The following is a 26,618-nucleotide window of genomic DNA, read 5'->3' on the forward strand; positions in this document are numbered from 1 at the left end:
TTTCCTTAGAAAATCTAAATTTTTATTATACATACTGTATTACACTGAAAATACGTACCCAAAGACAGAATATTTTGAATTTACAACTGTACAAAAAACCAATAGAAAACATACGGGCTATGCTATAGATGTAACATTTTACAAAATGACAGTTCTTGTTAAAGGCACCAGATTCCCAGAGGCCTCTGGCTTAACATTTTTTAGTCTTTTTTTTCCAGTCAGATCTTACTATGAAAATGTGATTCACTCTTAAACTGTATAATGTCAAAGTCTCAAGCTTCTTTCATCTGGACAAGTGGTCTGCACTTTGACACAACTTAGTGAGAGAAGTGACCAATTTCACATGAAGGTATCAAGCAACTACCAAAGGCTCCTCCCCATTGCATCCAGCATCCTATGGTATTTAACTCAAAGATTAAATGGCAAAGCTACCAGTGAAAATCAAGTTAACCCACAAAATACCGGCCCAACACTAGACTGTTAACCATACTAAGCCTAGACTGTTCTGTATGGCGATACCTACAGAGCAGTAGAGTTGGAAAAAATGTTCTGTCTAAAAGGAAGATGGAATCTATGATCAGAACTCTCACTCAACATCCTCCTTGGGCTCACCTTCTTCATTACACTCATTTCACTCTTTCTGGTCCTCGCAGCACTCATGAAAGAAAACGGAGCCTAAAGAAACCCAGCACTTCGCTGTAGGGCAAGTTGTTAAAGAAGCCTGGGTATGCATGGATGTGTTCTTTCTCCCCTAAGAACAAAAAGTTTGGACAAGACAGGGAAAAAACGCAAGCCTCTTTCATTGCTTCTTTCTCCAGTATTCCACACTCTAAAAATCAAATAAGCTAATTTATATCATGCCTAGGCTTGCACAGACAGGTGCTTCTTTACAAGCAACGTCAAGAGAAGCTGGGACATCCTGCCTTGCTGAGGTGCAGTAATGCACTTCGGAAGTTTGGGCTTGCTATTTCCTAAAACTTCATGCTTTGGATAAAGGGAAAGAGAAAAAGGACAAACAAAGCTTTAAGAAAACTCTAAACTACTACTCTGGTCAATTTGTCAGTACATCTGCAAGTCATTCTAGAGTCAAATGTTTTTGTTTAATCTAACAGCACACATTGAGTCTCACTGAATGGAATCCAGCTAACATCCAAGTGACTGAATACTCAAGACAAAAAATATTAAGTTCCAGGGCCAGATTTTGTTCCATATGCAACAATTCCATGATATTGGAATTTAAGTGTTGATGTTGCCCTTTCTAAATTGTCTGGCATTACCCCTACTTTCAGGCCACTGGTTCAATGATTTCATTCTCTGAACCAAAGAACTCCACGTAGTTTTACTTCTTACTGTATCATTTTAACAACGTTGCAAAAACTTCCCTTTCTTTAGGTATTTAAAAAACTTTCTAGATTCACAGATCAAGTTGAAGTAATGCTCTGGTACTGAGGGTCATAAAGTCACTTTAAAAATAAATTATTTTTGCAGTGTTAAATTGTCTCATACTAATAACTTAACGGAATTAAAAACATACTATGCTTCTATTTAAAATTTCAATTTATTGCATATGACTGACTTTAGACAAACAGGCCTGGAGACCAACTTTGTTATGCAGCAAATACAATAGGTAGCAGCATGGTTAAGCTTCCTACACACTACTGCATTCTAGAAGGGCTTCTTGAAGAAGAGAGGGACAGCTGTCTCCATCCTGACAGCACGGGTCTGAAATGCAGACTTCTGCGGACTAAGAAAGTTTAGCGAGGGACCCCCCATTAAACTCAAGTAAGCCAAAAGAGCCATCACACAGCAGCTCCTGATCACTACTGAATTGCACAGTCTTGCATCAACAATTTATAATGACAGTACATGCCCCTCAAGTCAGCCAATTTTCTAAAAGTTCTTTCTTAAAAACTGTATTTGGTACTTGCAGCTTATCTAGCAAGCAGGAACAGTTAAGACAGAAGTATCATACATGTTTACAGAAAACTGGTCATCACAAGAAAACTTTAAAAATCTGAATGCAGACAAGAAAAGGAATGTCACTTTTCTTTAAACCTTTCTTTTAAAAGATGAATACTTTCATATTCTATTGTTAGCCCTTACTGTGTAACATACCATAATCAAATAAGTTATAACCATGAAAACGCATTTCTACTGAACTCATTCTAAAAACTAAAACCCACTACTCATCCTCACTTGTCAGGCTGGTTGCTAGCTGTTTAAAAGAAAAATCGCAATCAGAATCACAATCTACATTGCTTCTGAAATGGCGTAATTATGTGGAGGAGAGCCCCCAGTGTGACAGTTATATGTGAGTAACTTTCACACTAATACATGCACAACACTCTGTAATGGTAGCAGGTACCATCAAATAACTTGCCCACTACAGGAGCTAGAACATTCTGTATATTTGCTTAAATAAAGTTAAGAAATCTATACTTTTGGTCACATCTTAAAACACTGTAGAATACAGATTTTCTTACTATTTATACTTGCCCTGTCCTGTTGGATAATTTGTTTGAAAAACTAAAGATAAAATGTAATAAAAATTCCCCAGTACAAAAAGACTAATCAATTATCTAAACATCTTTGTTAGTAAGTGTACTTATGGGATTTGGTCTGCTTTCTTTTCAGAAAAAAAAAAGAAAAAAGCCTAATTTTGTCCCAAGAGTTCCACTTTAACATGAACCTCTAGTCAGCCCAAGGTACCTCCTCAGCACCAAACCACCATTGTGCTACTCATCTTCGTATTTCTTCCTTCTAAGCACTGCTCCCAACCAAGCACAGCTCCACATACAAGTACTGGCAGAAACCAGACGTTTAATCCATGTCTCCTTCAATTGATGAAGCTGAGTCTCCAAAGGATGAATCCTGAACTATGTACATAAGCCCTCTCCATAAATGCAAGCTTTATTTGTACTATTAAAGCCAGATTATACCAGTAGTGTGAACACAGTTATAAAGATAAAAATGTGCTTCTACTAGAAGGGGACAAGTATAAGGCACATTTATATGCCAGTATAATTGTGGCCACATTAGTGATTATACTGATATATCTTCACTGGCAAAAACCACAGCTACAGTCATTCAAACTTTTTGGATCAGGGCTTGGCGATCCAGTGCCTTATGACTGCTCAACCAAACATAAATTAACACTACCTCAAGACAACAAATCTTCCCAACCATCTATATTCAGGTATGTGTCACTCAACCAGTTCTAGGGCCACTTTTAAATTAAGCTGCAATTGGTCTTGAGGTGTAATAGTATCACTTCCTCACAGGTAAGTTATGCTGTTCAAAAGGCTTGCTATGCGAGAGCCACAGATCAGCTTCTGCCCTAAGACTTACATGGTAAAGAGCTATCACTTCCAAGCAGTGACAAGCCACCACTACTTTTCTTTTTTCTTAATTTTGATTTTTTTTCTTCAGAAAGTTAAGATACTCTGTTTCTCTCGATCTCAAATAATGTCAAACAGATTAACTCATGCTGGGCATGGACGTTGACAATATAGCGAGTTAACAAAGCTGCTCAATCCCATCCTATGACCCAAGCATAAATAAGCTAAACATACAGCGGGTACCATTAGACACTGGACATCTACCACCTGCAATATTTAGTTATATTGCAGCTGAATTACAAAATAATCAAGCACTGACTGGTGGTGCTTTAAGTGTCCATTCTTACAATAGAACCCATGTAGCCAAAGAAAATATTTTTACAATAAAGATCTGTGCCCTCGTTTAATCGTAAACCGTGAATGACTGTGCAGTAGTCTTCTCTTCCGGTACTCAGAAGTAAACTGCTCCCATCTGTAATCTTTCAGTCATGATCTCCTTTTCCGGCATCTTGAACTGTAGGAAAATAAAAACACCCCAAAACTTTCCCCCCCTAAGATGAGCTTTCCCTCTCCCAAGATTTAAAAAAAAAAAAAAAAAAAAAAAAAAAAAAAAAAAAAAGCAAGTTTCACACCATCTTCTTCTGTGTTCACTGAGCCCAGTTAGGTTGAAGAGCCACAACTTTTACTCTGGAGGGTACTAAGAAATGTACACATGAATGCCGTTTTGTACAGTTGACATACTCTATGAGCTGGTTGACTCGTCAGCTTGATTTGGTCCAGTCTGCTGTTGCTGCATCTCTTAGGAAACATTAGTTATAGGTTTGTACTTCTTGAATCTGGTCCATTCACCAGTAGCATAGTTCATTTCAAAGACTGTATCAACCAACATAGTAGTGCTGCCAGTGCCATCTGCCTTTGGTAAATCTTCTGTATGCTCACTAAGTTTAATTTGGATGATGTCACCTTGCTCCTGGCAAGGATTCTCTGTGAAAACAAGAACAGGAACAAATTATGCATTTCAGTACTGTATTAGAAAAGGTAAAGAGCACTTGATGGAGATTCTAAACCTTATGCTGAACCCCCCCCCAAACCCAACAAACAAACCCCAAACCCAGCAAGTAATGTCACTAATACACATAGCCACACAAAGATCTTCCTCCCTCCATACATCACAGACTGAGTTTTAAGGATAACAAAAGCAGACCCCAAAAGATGAACCCCAAGGCTAAAGTAACTGAAACAACAACAAAAGGGACAGTAAAGCATGCCAATGTCATTTCTGTCTGCCTCAAGAACCATAAGAGAAGCTTATATTTAAATGGGAGTTGGTAAACTTGAACTACCAGACTGACTTTATTTGGGATACATTTTGTAGTTAAAAGCCTCAACAATTTTCAGCTATTCTGGAAGCCTGAACGGCTTCACTGAAATCACTTGTCCAAGACTCGGTTCCATTCCAGTAGAAGTATTGAATGTTACATTTCCAGGTACTGGAATTGACAATCAGGAAGCTCAAGAATGTCATAGTAGGCAGTTATTTACCCAGCCTTCAGAAGGTGCTGACATTATTACTGAAGGAATTCATATTGTTATATATTTATCATATATGCATATGTGAATATGTAACACACACACGTGCACACTTCCAAAACAATATTTTACCTTGCATTACAAAAAACTGTCCATGTAGATATTAAAGCACATCCTCCTACTGCAATTTGAAGTAGCATCTAGTACTAAGAGCACCATCATTAATGCAAAATACTCAAAACTTTCTTAAAGCCCAGGGATCATCATGGTAACTTTACCCTGGTCATCTTAATAATGTATTGCATTAATTCAAATGCATGAGCTACATTTAGGCTCCAGCACTCCAGTGATAAGAGCCTTCAAATACCAAATTAGAAACCAGAGCTAGTGCAGGTGACAGAGTTCACTTAAGGACTCTTAAGCCCCTTCTCTTCTTACATCTGAATCTTCTGGGTAGACAGCCTTGGTCTATCAAGGCCAATATATGACAGGATCTAGCTATGAGACAGCTTATCTCCCTGTGATTCACAGCACCTGTAGTTACCTAAGTCTCCAAGACAACAGCTGCTACATTTCTAATGCCAAGGAATTAGCAAAGAGGCTCTGTACTACCCAACTTGTACCTTGACGTGCCATGGAAGAACTTACGTTCATTGGTCTTCTAGACAGACTACTAGGACCTAACCAGTCTGTTCACTGTTCTAACTGGCTGCCTTGTTTCTCCTCAACCCCTAGGCTATATTACATGTGTTCAGTTATGTATATATTGTGTTTAGCAGCTGCTCTGACAGACTCTTTGACTTACTGGAAATAGACCCTAAAGACCCATTTCCAGGTAGAACTAAAGTAGTTAGAACTGTAATCCATAAAACTACATACAGTCCAGAGTAAAGCAAAGAGTCCCATACATACAGAGTAAAGCTAAAGCAAGAATCTTGCACTCACATATGCACATTTAGAAATGCTAGGCTATATTTCAGATTTGGGTATCCAAAAGCAAGCTAAGTTAGTCTCAATACATGCCTCTGGATCCTGCCATGAATCCAAGTATAAGAGCCTTTTCTGGCCTTGTAACTTTGTTTGCAGTCTTGAACATTTCCTGTGCAGCATACATTTGCTCCCTCTGCAACAGATACAACAAATATGAATTCCAGTGGAGAAAACACTGCCAACAGGTACCATATTAATACCCACAGACAAGCGTAAGAGTAAGGTGGAAGTTTGTAGACCTGTAAAAAGTAAACAAAAAAAGCGCCTTAACCTCAAGGCTTTCCCTCCTTAATGCTTACACCTAAGACCTACAGCAGTGACAACTGAATTCTGAAACTGGAAAGAAAACACCACCTTTAAATAGTTTCAGAAACATGTGCTAAAACACAATGTTTACATTATCGATTTTGTGTTCTTTATGACATAAGGAGAAAAAACCCAATGCTTCCTCTGCAGTCCAAACCCAGGCTTGCAATAATTTCAGAGGGTTTTTTTTTTTTTTCTTTAATAAATGAAGTAGAGGTACTGAAAAAGAAAGTCACCCAGTTTCTTAAAGTTCAGTTCTTTCAAGCCAGGCTTACAGATGTGCTTAGCAAAGTCTTCAAATCAGTTGCATCTTGAATTAGTTACCTGCTTAACTTCAAGCATGCACATAATATATACTAACATACCAGCAATAAGCTTCAGGACATAAGTAATTGCTGTTGAATTTAGTTTCCTCCCCACTCAGGCTTTAAAAGATGTGTAATTGGGGGGGTGAGGGGATCAAGAAATAAAAGCTTTCACCTTAGAATAATCTATTGACATCTTTTCTCCTACCATTGCAATGACAAGATCCTTTTTAGCAGCTTACATTATATGCAATTGGCTGGGCAACAGCTCTGCTAGAAATACACCTTTCTCCCAAAATTCTTTGTAACAAGTAACACAACATTATTTTACATAATAAATAGCAGTAAATAAAAGACATCTTACTGTAGACATTAACACTGCACAATTAAAAGCGTTGTGATTAACATTTATAAGACAGCAATGCTAACAAAGCCACAAAACATTTTAATTCTCTGTGGTTATAAAAAAAGCAGGCTCAACCACTCCATGATCCAAAGGCCAGGAACTGCCAACATACCAAATGAGATCCATAATAAAAATTTGTGTTTTCCAATCTACATCAAAAGCAGCAGTGAAAAAGAACTTGGTTTTACTTACTGTGAGAGAGAGGCTTTTTTTCGGTGGTGGCTGTTGCTGAGTTTGGGGGGCCACTTGTGGTGCTTGTGCTGCAGGGGAAATGGCAGGAGGTGTGGTAGGTGTTAGGGGTGAGGTAGGTGTAGCTGCAGGTGGATTAGAGTTACTATTGTACATGGGTGTTCTTTGTTTGAATTGTGCAGGAAGAGTTGTGGTAGCATTTGGAGCTGCAGGTTCTTCAGTCTGTCTGTTAGTCTGCAAGGCCTCTCGTGCAGAGCCAGCTGCAAAAAACAATCAGGATAATTAAAAACATTATAATCCGCAAACAGGGATTAGCATCACCGAGGGCTTTTAAAGAAAACTAAAAATTCTGATTATTCCATTTTAGCACCACGATTCAATATACCATCTAATATCTGTATGAAAAATTGAAGAGCTAATGCTCTTTCCACTCAATTATCTTCAGCAATAATTAGACAACTGAGTGACTAGCTGTCCAATATGGATTACACTATATTTAGCATCAAATTTTATGTTTAATGGATATCAGATTTATTAAATTGGAACTGCTTTATTTACTTTTTAGCTTATATTGCTATAACAACTGTACTCTGACCCTACGAGGATTACTGCTGTACTGTTATGCAGAAGCCAAAACCATAAAAATATTTCAGTTTTACCTAATGTAGCAGCAGCTTCCAAAGGAAATGGTAATTAAGTCTCAGCCAGTAACAAATACTGAAAATACACAAATACTTAAACAGATGACAGAATTAAACGCAGTCTTCACAAATCACTCATTATTTAAACACTAACTGCTAGGAGGGTTAAAACCCCACAGTATTGACAAGTCCTAACTCTCTTATTTCTCGAAGTTGATCTATTCACCTGCACTTAAGGGAGCTACTATTCCAAACCTGGCTGCAGGTAGAGATTACATATATGATCAAGCTACTGCTATTTCGTAAGTTACCATCTGTCCAGCAAACAGTAATTACCCAGCGCACACTCCAGCCAGTTACATTCTTTTGCAGCTCTTAGACACAGGCAGGCACAGCTGCTTAAGCACCTTTCTTGAATCTCATGAGGTTTAAGCTAACCTATTCACATTGTGTTCACAGTAGACTATAAGGCAGATACAGACCAGAGCTAGGCCGATGCCTTTCAGATCAGATTTTATAGAATGAGAGGTCTACCCCTCTCCATCTAGGCACAGATACAGCATTGGTTTTAACAATATGGCTATTATCCAGTAAGATGTGGAACATGACAGTGAACACTTGATAGGACAAACACTTGTAACAATTAGTTACCCCTTAATTTTGTACAAATCTCTTAAATTTTATTACTGGCTTCCTCTCATGTCAGGATAACCGACTTGCATAAAGTAACATGTCTTAATTTTGCAACCTCAGATCACATGAGACCAAACACGTGGATCTTCTGTGTGCATCTTTTATCAAGGAAACAGTTTTATATTCCTTGCCCATAAGAAAAGCTAGATACCACATACTCCAGAAGGAAAAAATAAGTTAGAAAAAAAATAGAGAACAAAGACAATAGAGAATTTTAAACTAGGCTTTTCCTGCTGTTGGAATGCAATGCCAAGGCTCTGGAAAATAATACTAGCTGCTGACAACACTGATGTGCTCTTGGCAGCGCTCCTTCTGGAGATGCCAATTTTCTGCCAGAGAAAGATTTGCATGGACCTTCAGAGAGATTCTGAACTGTTTCAGGGCCAAGTGAAGCGATCAGATTTTGCATATGCATTCTTCTATAATGACCAACATGCCACAGCTCACATACATAAAGACAAACATTACAGTACCAAATCACAACAAGCAAGAGTAAAAATAATGCATTAAACTGAAATGTTGGTTCTCTGTTAACTGCAAGGTCTGGTAATGAATCCCAGTCACGCACATCTGTTAGCGCAAACTGATACATTCCTTTAAGACTTTACACGCAGCAGGGAAGGAAAAGTAAAACCAAGTGTGTTAAAATAAAAGGTGTAGAAATAAAGGATTTGTACAAATGCTATTTTTTTTTAACTATAGGTAATTTTCTAAAATTGAAAATAATGTAGCACTTTTCAAAATACGCAGGAACTCGGCTATTATCTATCAGACTGTTATAAAAAGGTAAAAGGAAAATAGATGGCTTGATCCCAGCCTGTGTGAAAGCTAATATGTACTTGCCTCTAGAAACGTATCTGACTCTTGAAAGCAACTGTTTTGTAAGTGCATGCATGAGGATGCATGTATGGAGTATGTACTCTAGACTTATGTGTATTACTGGTGTCTCTTTAGGGATTAAAAAAAATGCTGGATTTTCTATTACAGAGTAAGAAAAAAACCCAAACAGTAAATTGCTTTGCTTGTTTGACTTAACTAGCAGTCATTTTAAGACTTAAAAACAACAAGCGTTTTCTTTATTTAGGTTAAATGATATGTCTGGTTACCCAAACCCCAAAGGCTGGGTTCCTGCAGTGGATTTTTAGACTGCTAATGTTAAGTTTCACTAGAGTTGAGAGATAGCAGGTTTGTAAATAAAAGAAGAGCTAGACAATAAAACTGTGTAGAGTTGGAGGTACTAAGTCCCAAAAGCAAAAAAGTATCTTTTACCTGGCTGTGTTTCAGAACTTGGGATGTACGAGGAAGACGGCACCACACTGGGTGTAGCAGGTAAATAACTTGTAGAAGGTAGTGCAGGCTCATTGTTCAATGAGCCAAGTTTCTGTAAAGCAGAAAAGAAAGTGTAATAGCCATACTGCATATATTCATGCGCATTTTAAATACAATTTCAACATTAGTTCTGCTACGATATTCCTTTTGGGAACTTAATTATGGACACTTCTGTTAGAGCAAGTTTGCCCTTTCAACCCTAACTCCCGATACAAACTTCAGACATTAGAATTACCCTAGGAGAGAAAAACCAGCTTTTATTTCCCCTAATTCAGATCAAAGGCACAGTCTGAGCCAGGAAAAATACTATTATGGAAAATGTACTGCTGCGAAGAGAGTCAAGCTGCTGTTCCTTTGTCCCATTCCTCAGCTGGTAGTGTGGAGACCAGATGATGAAATTTGTGCAGATGGTACTCTCTGAAGAATTACACTATAGAAATAAGCGATCTTCTGCCTGAGCAAACATGCTTTTCACTATTAGCAAGCAGAAACCTGTGTTCATCCATCGGCAAAAGGCCTACTAAAGTACCACCCAGGAGAATGCAAAGGCCTCTGGGACATAAGCAAGCAGAAGGCAGCAGTAAAAGCACAGGTAAAACCCCGTTTCCACTGAAACGGGCAGTCAACACCAACATGACGGATGTAATCTAGGATCAGGCCAAAGAAAATGCCACATTTTGTACTTAACCATACATGATATTGCACACACAGCATAGAGACAGCAGCATGGTATCTCTATGAAGATCTTCACTTTAGTCCAATGCAGCCTTATAAACATAAGGGGTTGACAGAGGAAAGAAGTTTTGGGGGAGTAAGTCTAGCAGACAAATCATTTAAGGTAGCCTTACTAGACAAAAGATGGCTATTCTGTAGAAGGCGGAGCTTGCCAAAAAAGACTCTTAGCATTCTGCAGAAAGACAGGCAACGACCTTCGCTCCTGACACAGGCCTACCAATATCTGCCTACATGTTGGTTTTGGCATGTGTGCCATAGATTGCTACCCCCTTAACCATGGGACCGATGTTGCATGTGCTTACCGTTAGGCTCTAGAGGAAAAAATGCCTGGCTCACCAACCAAACCACAGGTCTTTTAAACAGAGTGCTCTCCAAAGGCAAGCACTGCATCTTAACACATGGACTTAGAGAGGCAGAGGTAATCATGACCACTTTAAATTTGGAACAAGAGAAGACACTTAAGATTTGATATGGATTTCTATCATCCTGAGAGGCTTGCGAACACTGGGTGCAGCAGCCTCAAATTATCTCTTGGTATCTAAAGAACCCAGTTGTCCAAATTAATTCCAGGCCAAGGCTTGCTGGAATAGAACAGACAGTTTCTAACTCAGAAGTGGGAGGAGCACCTAACATTCCTGTAAAAGCTATGCCCTGACTGAGGAAACAAAGCTGCATCACACTTTTTCCAAAGCACTGTATCTGAAAGACTAGGAAAAAACCCTACACACAACTCCCCCCACCTCCCACCCCCCCCAACTGAACTACCTCTAGCAACAGGTTAGCTTTTTCAGTAGATCCTAAATAATTTTTTTTTTTTTTTTTTAATCCAAAAGGACTGTTAAGAGAAGGAGCAGCCACCTCTGAACTTTACGGGTTTTAAGAAGCACAAATTTATAAGCCATGGGTAATTTGGACGGAGATCAATTCCACTGTATTTCTCCTCCCCTTTCAGTAGTACTGGGACTGGCTAAGCCTTGTTAGACAGGTTTGGAGACCTCAGAAAAAGCTGCCTTTTGGATTACGCATCAATTCTCAAAGATTACAAGCTAAAAATGGAGAAGAGAACCACAGAAGGCTACTAGCATGTAGGTTCTTTTCTCAAGCCAGAAGACAGATGAGTTGTAAAGACTTCTTTCTTACTTGGCTGCTCATATTCAGCTATCCCTCCTGGGCACAGGCCAACGACAAGTGCTCCTCACCGAGACTTCGGTGGACACTATTCCACTAGGGTCACAAAGGATGCACAGGCACAGAGTGAAACCTGCAGGAACTCTTGAAAATGATTCCACCTCTCTAGGGTCAGAGAGCCCTCCTATCCCTTTCACCTCTGACAGAACACGACAATCCTCAGTTACAGAAATGCCATACCCCATCACAAACTTAAAATAGCGACAAGAAAACAAACAAAAAAATTTACCTTCATCCTGCTTTGAATTTTTTATCTAGCTTGGTGAGAATATAATGGAATTTTGAAGTAATTTTGTCAAGATTTTTACATTAAAAGGCATGTTTCAACAAGTTAGTAAAATATCATTATCATTACAGTGTCTAAGAATAACATGCATCATGGTTTCCCTCATCTGTTTTTTGTTTGTTTGGTTGGTTTTTGTTTGTTTTGGTTTTGTTTGGTTTTACCTGTGTAGACACAAGGCCAGCAGCATAATCTGGGGTAGCATTTTCTACTACTGTTTCTTCTTTGGCTTGCTTTTCCACAACTTCTGTATCTATTGCATAAAAATAGAAGTCAGTTCAAGGAAAAATTTTCTGAAATAAGAATTAGATACACTTGTTTAAACAAAGAGATAAAAATGCATTTCTCAAAGTCTGCTAAAACATGCTTAAAGAGGTATATGCTGAAAGGTTGGTAGACACAGTAATCTTCATACACAGTTTTATAATCAACCCAATTATGAACTGAACCATAATGTATATCCATCAAGATACAGTAACTAAGTAATTAGGCAGAATTGGCTAATTTTGTGATATTAGAAAGCATCAAAACCCAAGCAAAAATTTAATTGCAAGTATGATTTTGTTCTGAGATGGTACTCATTTTTTTGGTGATAAACACAAAAAGGTTGTTTTGGGGCAAATATGATACCTCATGTATGTTCCTGACATGGTTAAGTAGAGCACTGCACTGTCACTTGACTTGAGAGCAGTTTATCAGATATTATTCACTTGTTAAGATCTCTCAGCCAGAATTTTGGATAGCACTACAAGTTTTTTCAACATTACTTTCAATTAATTTATTTGGCCACACAGCCAGTAGAAAAAAGCATACCAAAGTATCTCAGAACAATTCTATTACCGAAGCCACTCACACACCTATGTGCTGCCCAAAGCACAACTGACTAGTTCAATCCTTTCATGCAACCGAGTCAAGAGATTACCCAGGCACATGGCAATATGACTAGGAGCATTGAAACAAAAAGAGTGAAAATCCTCCCTTAAAGCATTTTTGGGTTGTGGTTTGGGGTTTTTTTTTCCCTTTTTTAAAGTTTAGCTGACAATAAGTTTTAACAAATGAAGAACAAAATGGTACTACAAATCTAGATCCTATCTGCAGGTATATTAATAGCCTTTGTAAGTAGCATGCTATACCAACCTAATGTCTTTCTTCTTCTCTTTGCTTCACGGCCAGCACCTACCATATCCAGCTCAGAGATATCTAGAAGCTAAAAAGACAGACCACAGAGAGCTTAATAACCATTGTTAAATTTATGTAGTTGATCTCTAAATATTGTCCTTAATTTTTTCTTTAATATATTGATACTTGATTCAAAACAGCATCAGAAATTCACTTTCGTCCTGGTTTTGGCTAGGATAGAGTTAATTTTCTTCCTAGTAGCTGGTATAGTGCTGTGTTTTGGATTTAGTATGAGAATAATGTTGATAGCTACAACTAAAACATCGGTGTGTTAAGTAGTGCTTACACTAGTCAAGGACTTTTCAGCTTCCCATGCTCTACCGACTGAGAAGGCTGGAGGTGCACAAGAAGCTGGGAGGGGGCACAGCCAGGACAGCTGACACAAACCGGCCAAAAGGATGTTCCATACCATGTGATGTCATGCTCAGTACATAAACTGGGGGAAAGCTGGCCGGGGACTGACTGGTGCATCACTTGCTTTGTACATTTTATTTTATTTCAATTATTAAACTGTTCTTATCTCAACCCAGGAATGTTCTCACTTTTACTCTTCTGATTCTCTCCCCCATCCCACCGGGGCGGGGCAGGAAGAGTGAGTGAGCAGCTGTGCGGTGCTCAGTTGCTGGCTGAGGTTAAACCCCGACAACTTTAGATCAGGGAGAAGAACTGAGCAGGAAAGCAAGAGACTAAGAAAGAGTGCACCTACCTTTACTCCTCTTTCTTTGCGCAAAGGCGTTCTCGAAGGAGGAATAGGAGTTCTGTTTCCAGAAGGACTAAATACACTAGGTGCTGAAGTACTCCTGAATGGAGCTTGTTTTGGTATTCCTTTGAGTGGTGCTTAGGGAAGAGCAAAAAAGGCAACAACTGTAATATATGTTTAGTTACAAAACACAATAATGAGGAGTTCTTTGGCTTTTCCCCTTCTTAACATGCACCTCCTCCTCCCCCTTTAACTTCAAATGTTTATAATGTGGAACTGTCTATAATACACTACACGTCCCTCAAAGGCCAGATTAGGTGTTACCCTTCAAACAAGGAGTAAGAGCCCATCTCTAGGCTAATACTTGCAACCCCATTCTATATAAAGTAATCGAACAGGTGCACTGCTATCAAAATACACTTTTCCTACATACATTGATGCTGTCCTTACTTATAACAAATAAACTCTGAACACACAAAAAGGTACTGGGCATGAATGTTCTGAATCCAATTACTGCCAAAGTTGCTCTTTGAACTTTAAGATCTAGTTACTTGGTAAAACTGTATTTAATCAAAGATTCTTAGCCAAGCTTCTGCAGGGCTAAGGGCTCGTAATCTACTGGAAAGGTAAATTACTGCTTCACACAGAGGTTTGAAATTCTGGAGCTGCTGTTTGCACAAGGAGGAGGATCAAATTTGGGTCTATATCGCAAACAGAAAACCTGCTGTCCCGATGCTCGGTAGAAACTGCTACACTTGTAAGAAGCTGTTTTCCCCCAACTTTACAGTTACCCTTCTACCTCATGCTTAATGTAAGCGCTGAAGATGGCATTCTTTCATCAACTGCTAAAAAATTAGGGACACACATATATATCTATCAGGTCTTTGAGCCTCCTGACAATCTCATCATACCCTACAATTTGAAGATAAACACAGAATTTTAGTTTAAGGTTAGATACTCTGTATCCCTCTACATGTTGTACTGAAAGCCTTTTCACCATAGGATAATCCTCTCTGACCAATGTAAGTAAGTTTCAGCAGAGTAAACCCTAGCTGGTCCCATAACTCATACTGCTAGAGACCACCTGGCTCTAAAGGTCAAGTCTAAAAACTAGCTTTATTAGTTCAATGGCTAGAAAAAATGCCAAGAAGAACTAATGGTCAATTTCTATACTGGGACAATTTTTAGTTCAAATTACAACTATACTTTTTGGCTGCATGTTCATGCAGGGAAATGCAAACTTTGGTGCTCAAAACCACATCTTAAATAGCATCGACACAAAGCTTCATAGCTTCTAGCCACCACACCAAGAAATCACTCAAGTTTTACACCTCAGCAACATATTGGTGGTCAGAAAAGTTATACCTGTGCAGTGATTTAAAGTATGTAACTAATTTTGAACCCTCCTCTTGCTCCTAGTCAAAAACTTATTTGAAAAATTCAAGCAGTTCAGGAACTTCAGCAAGCAGCTGAAATCGATTAATGCAAAGTTGAAGAATGATTATACATCTTTGTCATGTCCATTAAATAGAAGCCACTGCACAGCCTTGACTGCAGAGAGCACACTGTCCCCTCTTCTTTCTCCACGCAGAATTATACAAGATAGTTTCAGTCTACTTCACAGCATTTCAAAGAACACAGCAGATTACTGTGATCCACTCTGCTCCCTTTTGGAGCAACATGGCTTAGTCAGGAGTTATTCCTGGAGTGATGCAAATTAAATTCTTATCAAAGTCTACAGGCATGATCTAGCTGCATACATTTTAGAAGCATGGCAGATATACTTGCCATTTAAGAAACATCCCCCCCCTTGTTCTTTCTGACAAGACATGTCAGAAACATTTAAATATCAGGAGAGAAGGAGGCAGAAAAGGAGAAATCCTTTGCTTCAAAAAGAATTAAGTTTTTGTAAAAACTAGACAGTAATTTTATTCTTCACGGCTATTTTATCAGATTTTCTTTCCAGGAAGTGATGAAAGTGAGCCATACTTGTCGTATCTATCTTTTTGACCAGTCCCCTGCCTTTGGCATGGAAAGGCACTCCTGCAGTCTTCTTGAGCTGTTGTGCAGTTTCTGTTGCTAAAAAGAAAAAGGGCTTTAGTTATTACAGAATCTGCACTGAAAAAATACAATACATTGCTTCTTATATAAAGTGTTATTAACTAATACATAAAAAGATGGGAATAGCAACAAAATTATATTTTAATTAAAACCCAGGTCATTTACGCGAGGTAAACACAGTATTTGGAGAAAATACAAAATCAATATGACTATGCAACTGACAAGATGGTCTAAGCTAGAAGAAATTATCAGAGTAGACAATTTACTCAATAGAGATTGAAATAATTAAAGAAAGTTCTATATAACATCATGAAAAATTAAAAAACCAGACCAGCTACTCAAGTCACATGCAAGAAAGAAGCAAGCTGCTGCAACCAAACAGCAGATACAGTAAACTATTTTAAGATCACTTAGTTCAAGCAGCTACCAGTACATATATGTACACGTTGCCTTTTGTTAGCAAAAACCCTCTTAGCTTTCACACCCTGTATAGCCATACTGAGTAAAAGAAAGCATTAATTAGCAGCTTTTGCTCCCTGTTGCAAAAACATACGGCAAAATAAAACTAGGTTCTCATTTCAGTTTTGTTTCATTTCAGTTTTGTTTCAGGAGCTTTAACCAAAGCTGTCCCTCACAAGTCTTCACAACTGACTGTTAAATATACCCATGACAGAATATGTCTGTGCTTTAAAAAGCTACAGCTTTTTGTATGCCTTGAAATCTGAACAGCATTTAAATTAAGATTAGCACTTTAATGTAATCATGGCCGGAATGACTCGCACCTGCTCTTCCACACACACCAGTCTATCAAAGAAAAAAAAAATCAGCCAGCAAAGCTCTCATAACAGAAAATTTTAATGTATATCCCCATAGTGGAGAATGAGACTGAATATAAATTTTCCCTTCACCATTTCATTTGTTGCTCAATCTTACCAACCAACTGTAATACTACTTACACTTCTGCAAGAGTTCAGCTCTGAGAGTGGCACTTTTAGGTTTCCTTTTCAGCTGGAAGTGTTTCACTGGGGGAGTAAGTGGCCCAGCTAGTGTTGTCAACGCATTTTTGTTTAAGTATTGGCATTCCAACGGCAACATAGCTGAAGTTTCACATTCACTTACTGCATAAAGAGTTAACACAGTACACATGGGTATTAGCACCTCTTTGATAGGTAATTACAAAACATTTTACAACTAGTGTACAGGTGTTTAAGTTTTAGATTACTTGTTTAGACACCAAAAGTAATTTAGTTCTAATTATTACACAGTATATAACCAGTTATTAGGATGTTTGTTTTTTACATTAGCTCCATAAGAGCTTCCATGTTAATTATACCTAGTCAAATTACAGGAATCTTAAATATGCTACCATTGTCAAAGAAGATAAAAATGATTGAATTCTCAGATTCCTTAAAAATTACACATGAGAAGGAAACTAATAAACAGAAGTCCAAACCAAAAGTGTGAACAGACAAATGATCATTTGTTTATAGTAAGAAAACAAAATGCTTCCACCTCCAAGTCATTTCATTATTGGTCTGCTGCAATCCTAACTCCAAGACCATGTCTGCCCATTGATGCCTGAGGGCTTTTTCTAGGCAATGTGCTAAATCAAACCCACTGAAGTAGGAGTAGCTTTGCATCACCATTTACTACATTGTTTGAAGCAGCAACTGTGCAAGTGCCTGAGCCAGTATTTTCAGCTGCTAGGCAATCCGTAGCTAGTTGGACACCAGCAGCATAACTCTTCCTGTGATCAGTCTCCCCCACAGCACCTATCATTTGTTGCCTAGAGGACTTCCAGCAGAGAGGCACCCCACCTGCCCAATACAACGGTGGTGCTTCCACACACACAAGGCTGTCCACACAAGCACTGCAGAAACAGAGCCTTACTGTCTTCTTTGGTACTACGACATACGAGACAGAGCAATATATGAAAAACCTCAACTTACTAAGCTGCAGTAAGTCAGTTATTACCTATCAGTGCACATAAGCCCGTAAACGATACTAATGAATCCACATTAACTTGTGTGTTGCCCTTCACAAACGTTCAGGGTAATACCTGACATGCAAGTTCTGATGATATGTGAAAAGATAATTTAAGAAGTTACCGTTCCTCAAATATCACAGTTCCCAGTCCACTAACATGCCAGGTCATGAACTGTGACACTTAAGAGACAAGACATACTGCTTGTCCTGATACCAGTACTGTTAAGATAGCAAGTTTGCCTGTGAAACGACAGGTTATTTCTGAAAAAAGGCATCGTATGTCTGTAATTTTCACCAACGTAAAAGACTTACCTTTTTCTCTAAGCTCTCCTAAAATATCTTGAACATTGGGATTCTGTTCTTCAAGATCAAGGTTAAGGGAGCCAGTATCTGGAAAGGATTTTAAAATATCAGCTACCATTAAGACCCAGGGGTCTGAATCCAAGGTAGCGAGCTGGATAATTTCAGTCAGTGCCCCTTTCATCTAACAAAAAAAGAAAAAGAAAATCAGCCAATTGGAAACAGTTTTAAACAGATTATAGTTGGATTTTTTTTTTTTATTTTAAAAAGACACTAGCATAAACATGCACAATGTTTTACTACTGGGGAAGGGAAGAGGGAGACTGCTTCACCACAGTTACACATTAACTCTAGAACTAACTAAAGAATGAACCAAGATAATTTTTTTTTTTTTTTTTTAATATTGCTTTCGGTCAATCTAACCCAAGTTTGTTTTGAGCTTTTGGCAGCTCAAAGCTTTGTTTAGCACTGAACATTTTTACTAAAAGCAGTAAGCCAGATCCTTACATTACTGTCTCCTTAGTTCTACACTTATACTCCCAGTGTACCCACTAGAATACAACAAGTTATTTAGAACAGGCATCTAAATGAAGATGTGCCCCTTTCTGGGCTACAGAATCATATAGCAGACAGACTATATCCGCATCATATGAACATGAAGTCAGTCCTCAAAATTTTACTTAAGCTTAGGCCAAAATAATGTGTTTCACGCTAATCAAAACTGTATTGTTTGACAAAAACTACGTATTACAGAAGTAGACCCAGCCCTCTAATATGCCACAAGTAACAAGATTTTCCATCTACCCAAAGTTTCTATAGTCAGAAAAAAAAGTTATTTTTCTTTAAGCACCTATCTTGAAAAAGGGGAAATAATGCATAATATTAATAAAAAAAATTCATTGTCACAGTAATTTTTTTTAATTACTGATGAACATGTCTGGTGGCACTATGAAATGAAATAAAAATCAAGATGACTACAGTCAGGGGTTTACACAGTGAATCTCAAATTAGTTGTTCTACTTGATTCACAGGTAAGCTTAAACCTCCCAAATAGAGACTAAACACTTGCTTTTTTTTTTCCTAAGTAAACTTTCATGTAAGCATTAAAGCATTAGCTTCACAGAACTAAGATGTTTGAGGTGTACTGTGCGTCTGTCAAGCCACAAAACGTAACAGTAAAATTACTTATTTAGACATTCTCTATCTGTATGGTACTAACATTGAAGAATTTACAAACAAGTATAAGGAAATACTTGAATTTTGATTTTTCACAACCCGTTGTGGCACATACAGCTTAGTTACAGTCTATATGTTTCTGAACACAGAGACAAGCAAGAGATTCATCTTCACCTTTATGCTGCATTTCTTTCCCTTTCTTTAGAACCAGCCTTTGCTTATATGAAAAAGTTTAATAAAATAAGCTTACTCTACTCACGCAACTCTAAGAAATAAATTTCTGCTCTCCATTTCCCCCCCTCCAAGCACTTTTAAAGCTGAGAGGCAGACAAACATTGACATTTCTCAATTCCTTTCACCCATACAATGTTACTGCCCTCTCACCTTAGAAAGGTTTGCAAGTGCACTATAGGGGCAGTTTGTCCTTCACCACTTGCACATTCTAGTGCTCATAGTAATGTGCTTGTGAAACGAACCAGATCAGTTCATCTGACCGAAAACTAGCATCTCTTTATAGCTTTAAGCTTGATCAGCCCCTTGGTGTGGCTGCCTACAGTCACCCAAACACGAGGACCACAGAAAGAGTGGAGCAGAAAGGAGGCACTACAGTCAGTTATCATCTTCAGCAGCACTACCGATTTGCTTTGGGTTAAACTGACCACATAACCATGACCACGCACTGTTTAACATGTTAAATTTAACCAACACTTACCCAATGGAGAGAATCAATTTCTAAGGTTCTAGTCTTTGTTGTCCTCCATTGCTCATTTCTTTCTCAGTAAACATAAAAAAACCTACCTAGACTCCACACAGACTTGTCAATCTCTCTATTCTAACCCTAAACTGCTCATCAGAAGTCACTTCTACTACAGTGGATGAGTGTGAATACCATTGAAAAAGTCCTTTATTCTCCTATCTATTCTATAGGAATTACAGTACTGATTTACACAAAACACCTGAAAATTTAAAACATGCCATGAGATCTGATGAAGCTATGGTTTATTTATAGCTCTTTTACAAGCTTTTACCTGGACACCACTAATGCAGGTAAGTGCATAGAATGTAATTTCCTCCATCAAAGTAAACTCAGGCAACAGTTGGAGGAAAGATGTCTCCTGTATCCTCCCAATTTACCCTTCATATCTGCTCCACAAAACTCATATTTGTACCAAAAATTCACAGAGCTACATGCCTATACTATGTATGTTCCTGTGGAGCTCTTGTCTGGGTATGCTACATCCACACTGCTCTCAGAGCAGCTGAAGTTCAGGCAACCTACTTACGCCACAACCCACCACTTCACATGACTTTGGTTCCTTCAAGAAAGGAGCCCAGAAACAACTTGTTTGCCTAACACTGGGCAAATAACATTATCACAAGGCCTCATGGCAGAAAGAACACGGTGAAAGAACAGTCACTGTCACACACAGGGAAGCAAAGCACACTAACTTACTGTGAGCTAACCAGAGACCTTGCCTGAATATGGGTTTGCATTTAACAAGCCTGGATTTGAGTTTTGACTCAGGTTTGTCTTCAAATGGCAATTTAAATATATGTTCCCAGTTCACTGCAGTTGAAATTTTTTTTCAGCTGCTAGTTCGTTTGTGGTTTGAGAATGCATGAAATGTAACTCAAAACAACAGATAATCCTACATACAGTTTTTCTGTTACTTTACAGAGCACAGCCATAATCCCAAGCTCTTAATTGTACAAGACTGCAACACTGGGTCAGTAAGAGTCCCATCAGCTTCAACCAGCATCTTGTTAAGCGTGAATGTCAAGATCTGATGCAACATGTTCTGGCATTTCTCTTATCTAAAACTTAAGGATCTTAAGTATTTTTCTCAGCCTGCTGGCACTAAAAAAAAAAGCATAGGGCACAACTAGAAACATCTAACGAAAGGATCAGGCAGGATGGAAAAATTCTGGGAACAGAGACAAAGGGAGATTAATAATGGCTGCGCAGGAAGAATACACACATAGTATTGTGGGAAGGGGTAAAAAAGGAAATGTTACTGGAAACACACACAGTGATAGCTCCAAGATGACTTCTTGCAAAGAATTCCCATTTATTTGCTTTATATTATGCCTAAATTAATATATATGACTATACCTTTAGACCATTCCATCAACAGTTGGCTAATAAACCCAAACAAGTTTTAATCTTCCAGGGGCCATAGAGAAGGTGATATGTAATAGGTATCTGTATTATTATCAAGCCTTTTCATTAAGCTAAAAGCATTGGATTGAAAGTACTGTATTAATATTTACGCAATACAAAACTAGGATGGATCAAATATCACTATTGTCTACGTTTTGCATTTTAATCATGAATAAGAGTAGAAGTGGCCAAGAGTAATATTAGATTAAAATGTACTATATTACATCACAGAAAAATTAAGAACACTAAACACAGGCCAGAAAGACGCACAGCAGCCTGCCTGTTCTGAACACAGAGGGAAAGGCTAGTGTCATGCGCCTTCTTATTCCTTTGCCCTAGTACTCTACAATTCCCACTTGCAAGAACAGGGGACTCCTGCTTCACATAAGCAAGCAAGAAGAAACAGTCTTGACTTCTGCTCTCTTGCAGCTACTGTAATAAAAAGGCAGGCCACCGCTGGTATAGGCAGCATCTTCCTCTCAAGATAATTCAGAGAGAACAGAAGCACACAGTCCTCATTCCAGACTTGGTTGTAACATCAGTGTCTAACCCTGAACAAATAAATGAAACGCTGGCACAAAAAGAGAACTTGTGCTTGCCATTGTGAATCAGGTTAACAAGAATATAATATACAAAATAAACAGAAGTAACTGTTCTGCCAAATTCACAACTGAAACTCTGGTCAGCACTACACTGAGCTTTAGGCATCATTTCAAATAAGCATGATTATGTGGAAAAAATTTAGCGGATGAAGAGCTGAGGGGCAGGGAGATTCAAGAGTTAGCAAATTCTGCCCAGAGATTACAGTGGGAAAGGATATTTTTGATAACTGCCTACAAAATACACTTAAAATGAAAATGGGAGCCAATTATTCTTATTAGTCAGCGGGAACAAACAAGCAGGAATGAGGTTCACAGCGTGATAAAAATTTAGGTTTATTACCTGTCCCACAGAAGTATTATGAGGATTAAGTCACTAATATCTATACAATATTTGGAGTGTTGAATGAAAACATTATGAAAATTGAAGGATATTACATTTGAGGAAAAAAAACACTTAAGCAAAGGACTGAGCTTTCAAGAGAGCTCATTGAAGATTCACTTGTCTAGACTGAAGCTTTCACAGAGATTTAGAAAGGGCCAGCAGCCAATTAAACCCCTTCTAAACCAAATACCACCACACTTTTCTTGATTCCCATATAACTTCACTCAGACGTCTGCTCCCAAATGGTTTCCATGTTATTATACGCCTCAGTGAAAATGCTATTATAGAGAAAACAGGAAAAAAAAAAAAAAGATTTTGAAGGAAAAAGAAATAAGTCCAATCTGTTATCTAGAGAGGGGAATATCATTTAATATGTTACATAACAAACCAGTAACATATCCTGCATCCACTACTGAGATTCCGAAAGCTTTGCAAAGCTGATGCAATATATTTTCCAATACTCTTAAAAATGCCAGCTGAGTGCTTCTCACACATGATCAATATAGACTGGCACATGGCATGGAAAACACACATACGACTTTCCAAAGAGACTAATGAAGTACTTTCACAGTTAAGTTTAATCATTTTCAGAAATGGAGTGATTTCCAAATGATGAATTTCACTTCCAGGCAGCTACAAGTATCCTATACTAGTGTATTTCTGCTAGCAAAAAGACACCATGTTCAGCGCTCCACAATACACTCAGCAGTGAATACTGTAGAGAAGTACACAGCACAGTGTACATACATATATGTATGTCTGTGTTCGGTATATGTTCTGGGTATCATATGTAAGATACCCAATGCTAGTTAAAATATCCCAAATCTTGATAGTAAGTTACATAACAAATCTTCACAAATACAACCTATTTTAGCATACTCACCACAAATGATCAGTATCTGACAAGACAACATCCCTTTCAGTCACCAGTTTGGCTACAACAGCTATTTTTACCATTTATAGAAGGAAGTCTATAATGATAATAGCAGACCTACCAGCAATGTTAAGGGTTTCTGCCTCATGAGTTTTTCATTTTTAACAATTTTAAGCCTTTCCTCTCAGTTAAAAAAAACCCCTACATTCCCGTGAAATAATTAAAACGTTACAGTTACCTTGCAAAGGACTGAAAATATGCTAAATCCCTAGATCTCAATCAAGTCTGCTCTGTTTACAACGAAAGATTAAATTTATGATTGAATTCACAAACTCTACCAAAGAAATGAAAAATCCCACAGTATTTTTTGTTACAGCAGTAGCAAGAGCTTTATATTTGGAACACAACTGATCACTTTAACAATACACTAAAAGGCACAGCAACTGACTTGCTCTTCTTTATATACACTTTATCTCCATAGCTAACAAAAGCACAGATCAAGTTGCTGGCTACCATCTTCCTCAGAATCAGTTTAAAAAGTTCTTTTACCCACCCAGTGAACATTCTTGCAGCTTTTCAACAAATTATTTCAGTTTGCTTGAATGCTGCTCCCTCAAAGAGTTGGCATGAGGGTTATTTATGAAGGTCCCTAAGCTTTTTTAAGCTCTTTTCGATCTAAAAACATCACTAATTTGTTAGCTTTTTCTAAACATTGCAATACTAATTTCTTCCAAGCTACTTGGGTTTTCACGCTACTTCAGAAGAACTTTGCATATTCAGAGTTCATGTGAGCTTATGCATAGCTCCCCATCCCCCTTTCTGGCCTTGGTTATTTTGTTTGTCCAAAACACAACTGCATTTGTCACACACAAGGAAAACAGCTCGTGCACTGGACAGGCACTAAACACGAACACCATGTTTTAAAAATTAGAGTAAACATGCTGAACAAGATTTTTTTTTAAAGTTATACCAATTAATTAACACAGTGATCAATCATGCAGATGCATGTGGCAAGACAGTCACCGACATACACTAAACTATTGCTTAAATGTGATGCTTGTACATTTTCAGCTTAGAAGTACACAAAAGCTGAGCATACAATAATCCAAGTTACATACTGTCTCCCCACACCCTGCCTAGTATATACGTATATTAAGCCCAAGCAGCAGCTGTGTCCTAGCCAAGAAAGAGACTGGTGCAAGCAGAGCTGAGGATACTCTACAGAAGAAGGTGAGGATTAACTACACACCACCTCCATGATTGTTACCAGGAACCAATACCATACACAGTGGAAGTAGGAGAGGAATTCCTCAAACCTGGCTGAAGAAACTTAAATGTTTCCTAATCATTCTCCAGCTATTGCCCCAAACATCAGTAGCTGCCTACTGGTAAGAATAAGCCAGCTGCAGATGAGGTACGGTCCAGGATCAAATGAATAAGCTTTTCTGGATCTCTGATGACTGCTTGCAGAGCCAGCTCAGACTTGAGCCAGCCAGCTTATTAGCTGGGGTAGGACAGTAAAGGAAAGCACCAGTTGTTCCCAGAAAGGTAAAAAGAAGCAAAAAAAGCATGGCAATTTTCCTCAAGCAAGACCTGACTGCAAGAAGGCAGGGAAAAGCACTGTTTATTGCAGACCCCAGATCTTCCATTCCCAAAGTTTCAGCACTTGCTGCTGTCCTTCTTAAAGCTGAGATGTTTGACTTGGGACACCTACACAGCTGCCAGTATTAAGGAAGGATAGTGAAGCAAGCCTAACATGACTCTTCCTAAATGATCATGCCTCTCTGTCCTAATCCTAGACCAACCACTGCCTCCGGAAAGTCCTCTTCCCCAAAGGCACCTAAACTGTATCAAAACACAGCCTTACAACTACGAGTCCGTGTGGAGGCGTAAGATAGGTTACAGGTCAAAACTGCTTTCTAAACACTAGTGCCAACCAGAGATTCCCCGAAGAGGAGGAGGAGCAGCAAAGCTTCCACTCCACTCGCTCCCTTACCACGGGGAATCTGAGCGCTTTTCCTCACACCAAGGACCGAGTCCTCCGAGCTGGGCCTCAACGGACCGCTCTGCCAGCCGAGACCTTCTTCCTCCCCATCCCCGTCCAAGAAAGGCTGCAAGGGGCAAGCGGGGATGTCTGTGGGGACCAGCCTTACTATATACCCCGCGCCGACTGCGGGCGGGCACCTGCCCTTGAGGAGCAGCCGCTGCTCCGCTTCCCCCCTCAGGGCTGCCGCGGGCAGCTGCCAGCTCCAACCGCCCGCCGCGCGGGAAAGGGCAGCGCGAGGCCGCGTGAGGCGCCGTCCGCGCCGCGCCCCGGGGTCTCCCCTCCCCACAGACTCCGTGTGAAAAGAAAAGGGCGGGCGGGGGAGGTGGTGCTGGCGCTGCCCCCCCTTCTCCCCTCACGCCACCTCCGACCGACCTCTCCCCCTCACACACACGCACCCCGCTCCGGTTAAGCTTCCCGCGCAAGCTCCTACCCAGCTCTCACCTCATCCACCGCCCGGCGGGGCAGGTGCAGCATCCCCAGGAGTAGCTTGAGCTTGACGGCCGAGGAGAGGCCGTGGAAACAGAGGCGGATGTTGTCGATCACCGAAGCCGTGAGCAGCGAGGCAATGCTCGGCGGCGCCCACAGCTCGTCTGTGGAGCCCAGTTTGTTGTGCAGCCACAGGCCAGTGTCGCTCTCCCGCATCGACGCCATCTTGGGAGCGGGGCGAAAAAAGAGGGGATTCTCCACGGGCATTTTATGAAGACACCTAAAGGGAGGAAGGGAGGGGGTGAGGACCCCTGCGGGTCGCTGTCTTGTTCGTAAGCCAAAATGGCGGCACCCTATGAGGTTGCGCTAGGGAAGGCGGAGATTCTGCCGTAATCTAAAATGGCGGCGCCCAAGCGGCGAAAAATAGTGAGGCTCTTGTCATCTCTCGTTCAGATGCAAAATGGCGCCCACCACAGCTTTTCTTCCATATTGCAAGATGGCGCCGCCTCACCGCAGACAGCCTTCTCTGTCAGCCCCGACTCGTTGTTCCTCACCGTCTGCCCTAATTTCCCCGGGGCTCTCCTGGGCAGAAGAGGGCCAAGAACCAGGAGTTGGGTGCCGAGCCACCGCGGAGCCGGGCGGCACAGCTCAGTAGCAGGCCGGAGCCTGCCCCTCCCCTCCGAGGAGGCTGGCCTTCTCCAGCCGGCAGCTCCCGCCTTCCCCTTCCTTGCCCGGGAGCCGCCTCACTGGCTCGGCGCGCCGACCGGCTGCCTCCGAAGGCGGGAGAAGGG

At 39.7% G+C, this 26,618-nt stretch overlaps 1 protein-coding gene across 1 annotated transcript; it reads right to left on the bottom strand.

The window, feature by feature from the left end:
- NELFA (negative elongation factor complex member A) lies at window positions 1-26,484 on the bottom strand. Its single transcript, XM_076335796.1, has 11 exons — window positions 25,843-26,484; window positions 18,172-18,343; window positions 16,830-16,991; window positions 15,802-15,891; window positions 13,819-13,949; window positions 13,071-13,140; window positions 12,098-12,186; window positions 9,668-9,779; window positions 7,068-7,324; window positions 5,892-5,991; window positions 1-4,322 (listed from the first exon to the last, which is right to left on the bottom strand). Exons 1-11 carry the CDS (start codon window positions 26,092-26,094, stop codon window positions 4,138-4,140), a joined length of 1,620 nt encoding a protein of 539 aa, XP_076191911.1. The 5' UTR covers window positions 26,095-26,484; the 3' UTR covers window positions 1-4,137.
- Between the last annotated feature and the right edge of the window lie 134 nt (window positions 26,485-26,618).

Source organism: Aptenodytes patagonicus, chromosome 4 (assembly GCF_965638725.1).
Source record: "Aptenodytes patagonicus chromosome 4, bAptPat1.pri.cur, whole genome shotgun sequence".
In the NCBI taxonomy this organism is placed as follows: domain Eukaryota; kingdom Metazoa; phylum Chordata; class Aves; order Sphenisciformes; family Spheniscidae; genus Aptenodytes; species Aptenodytes patagonicus.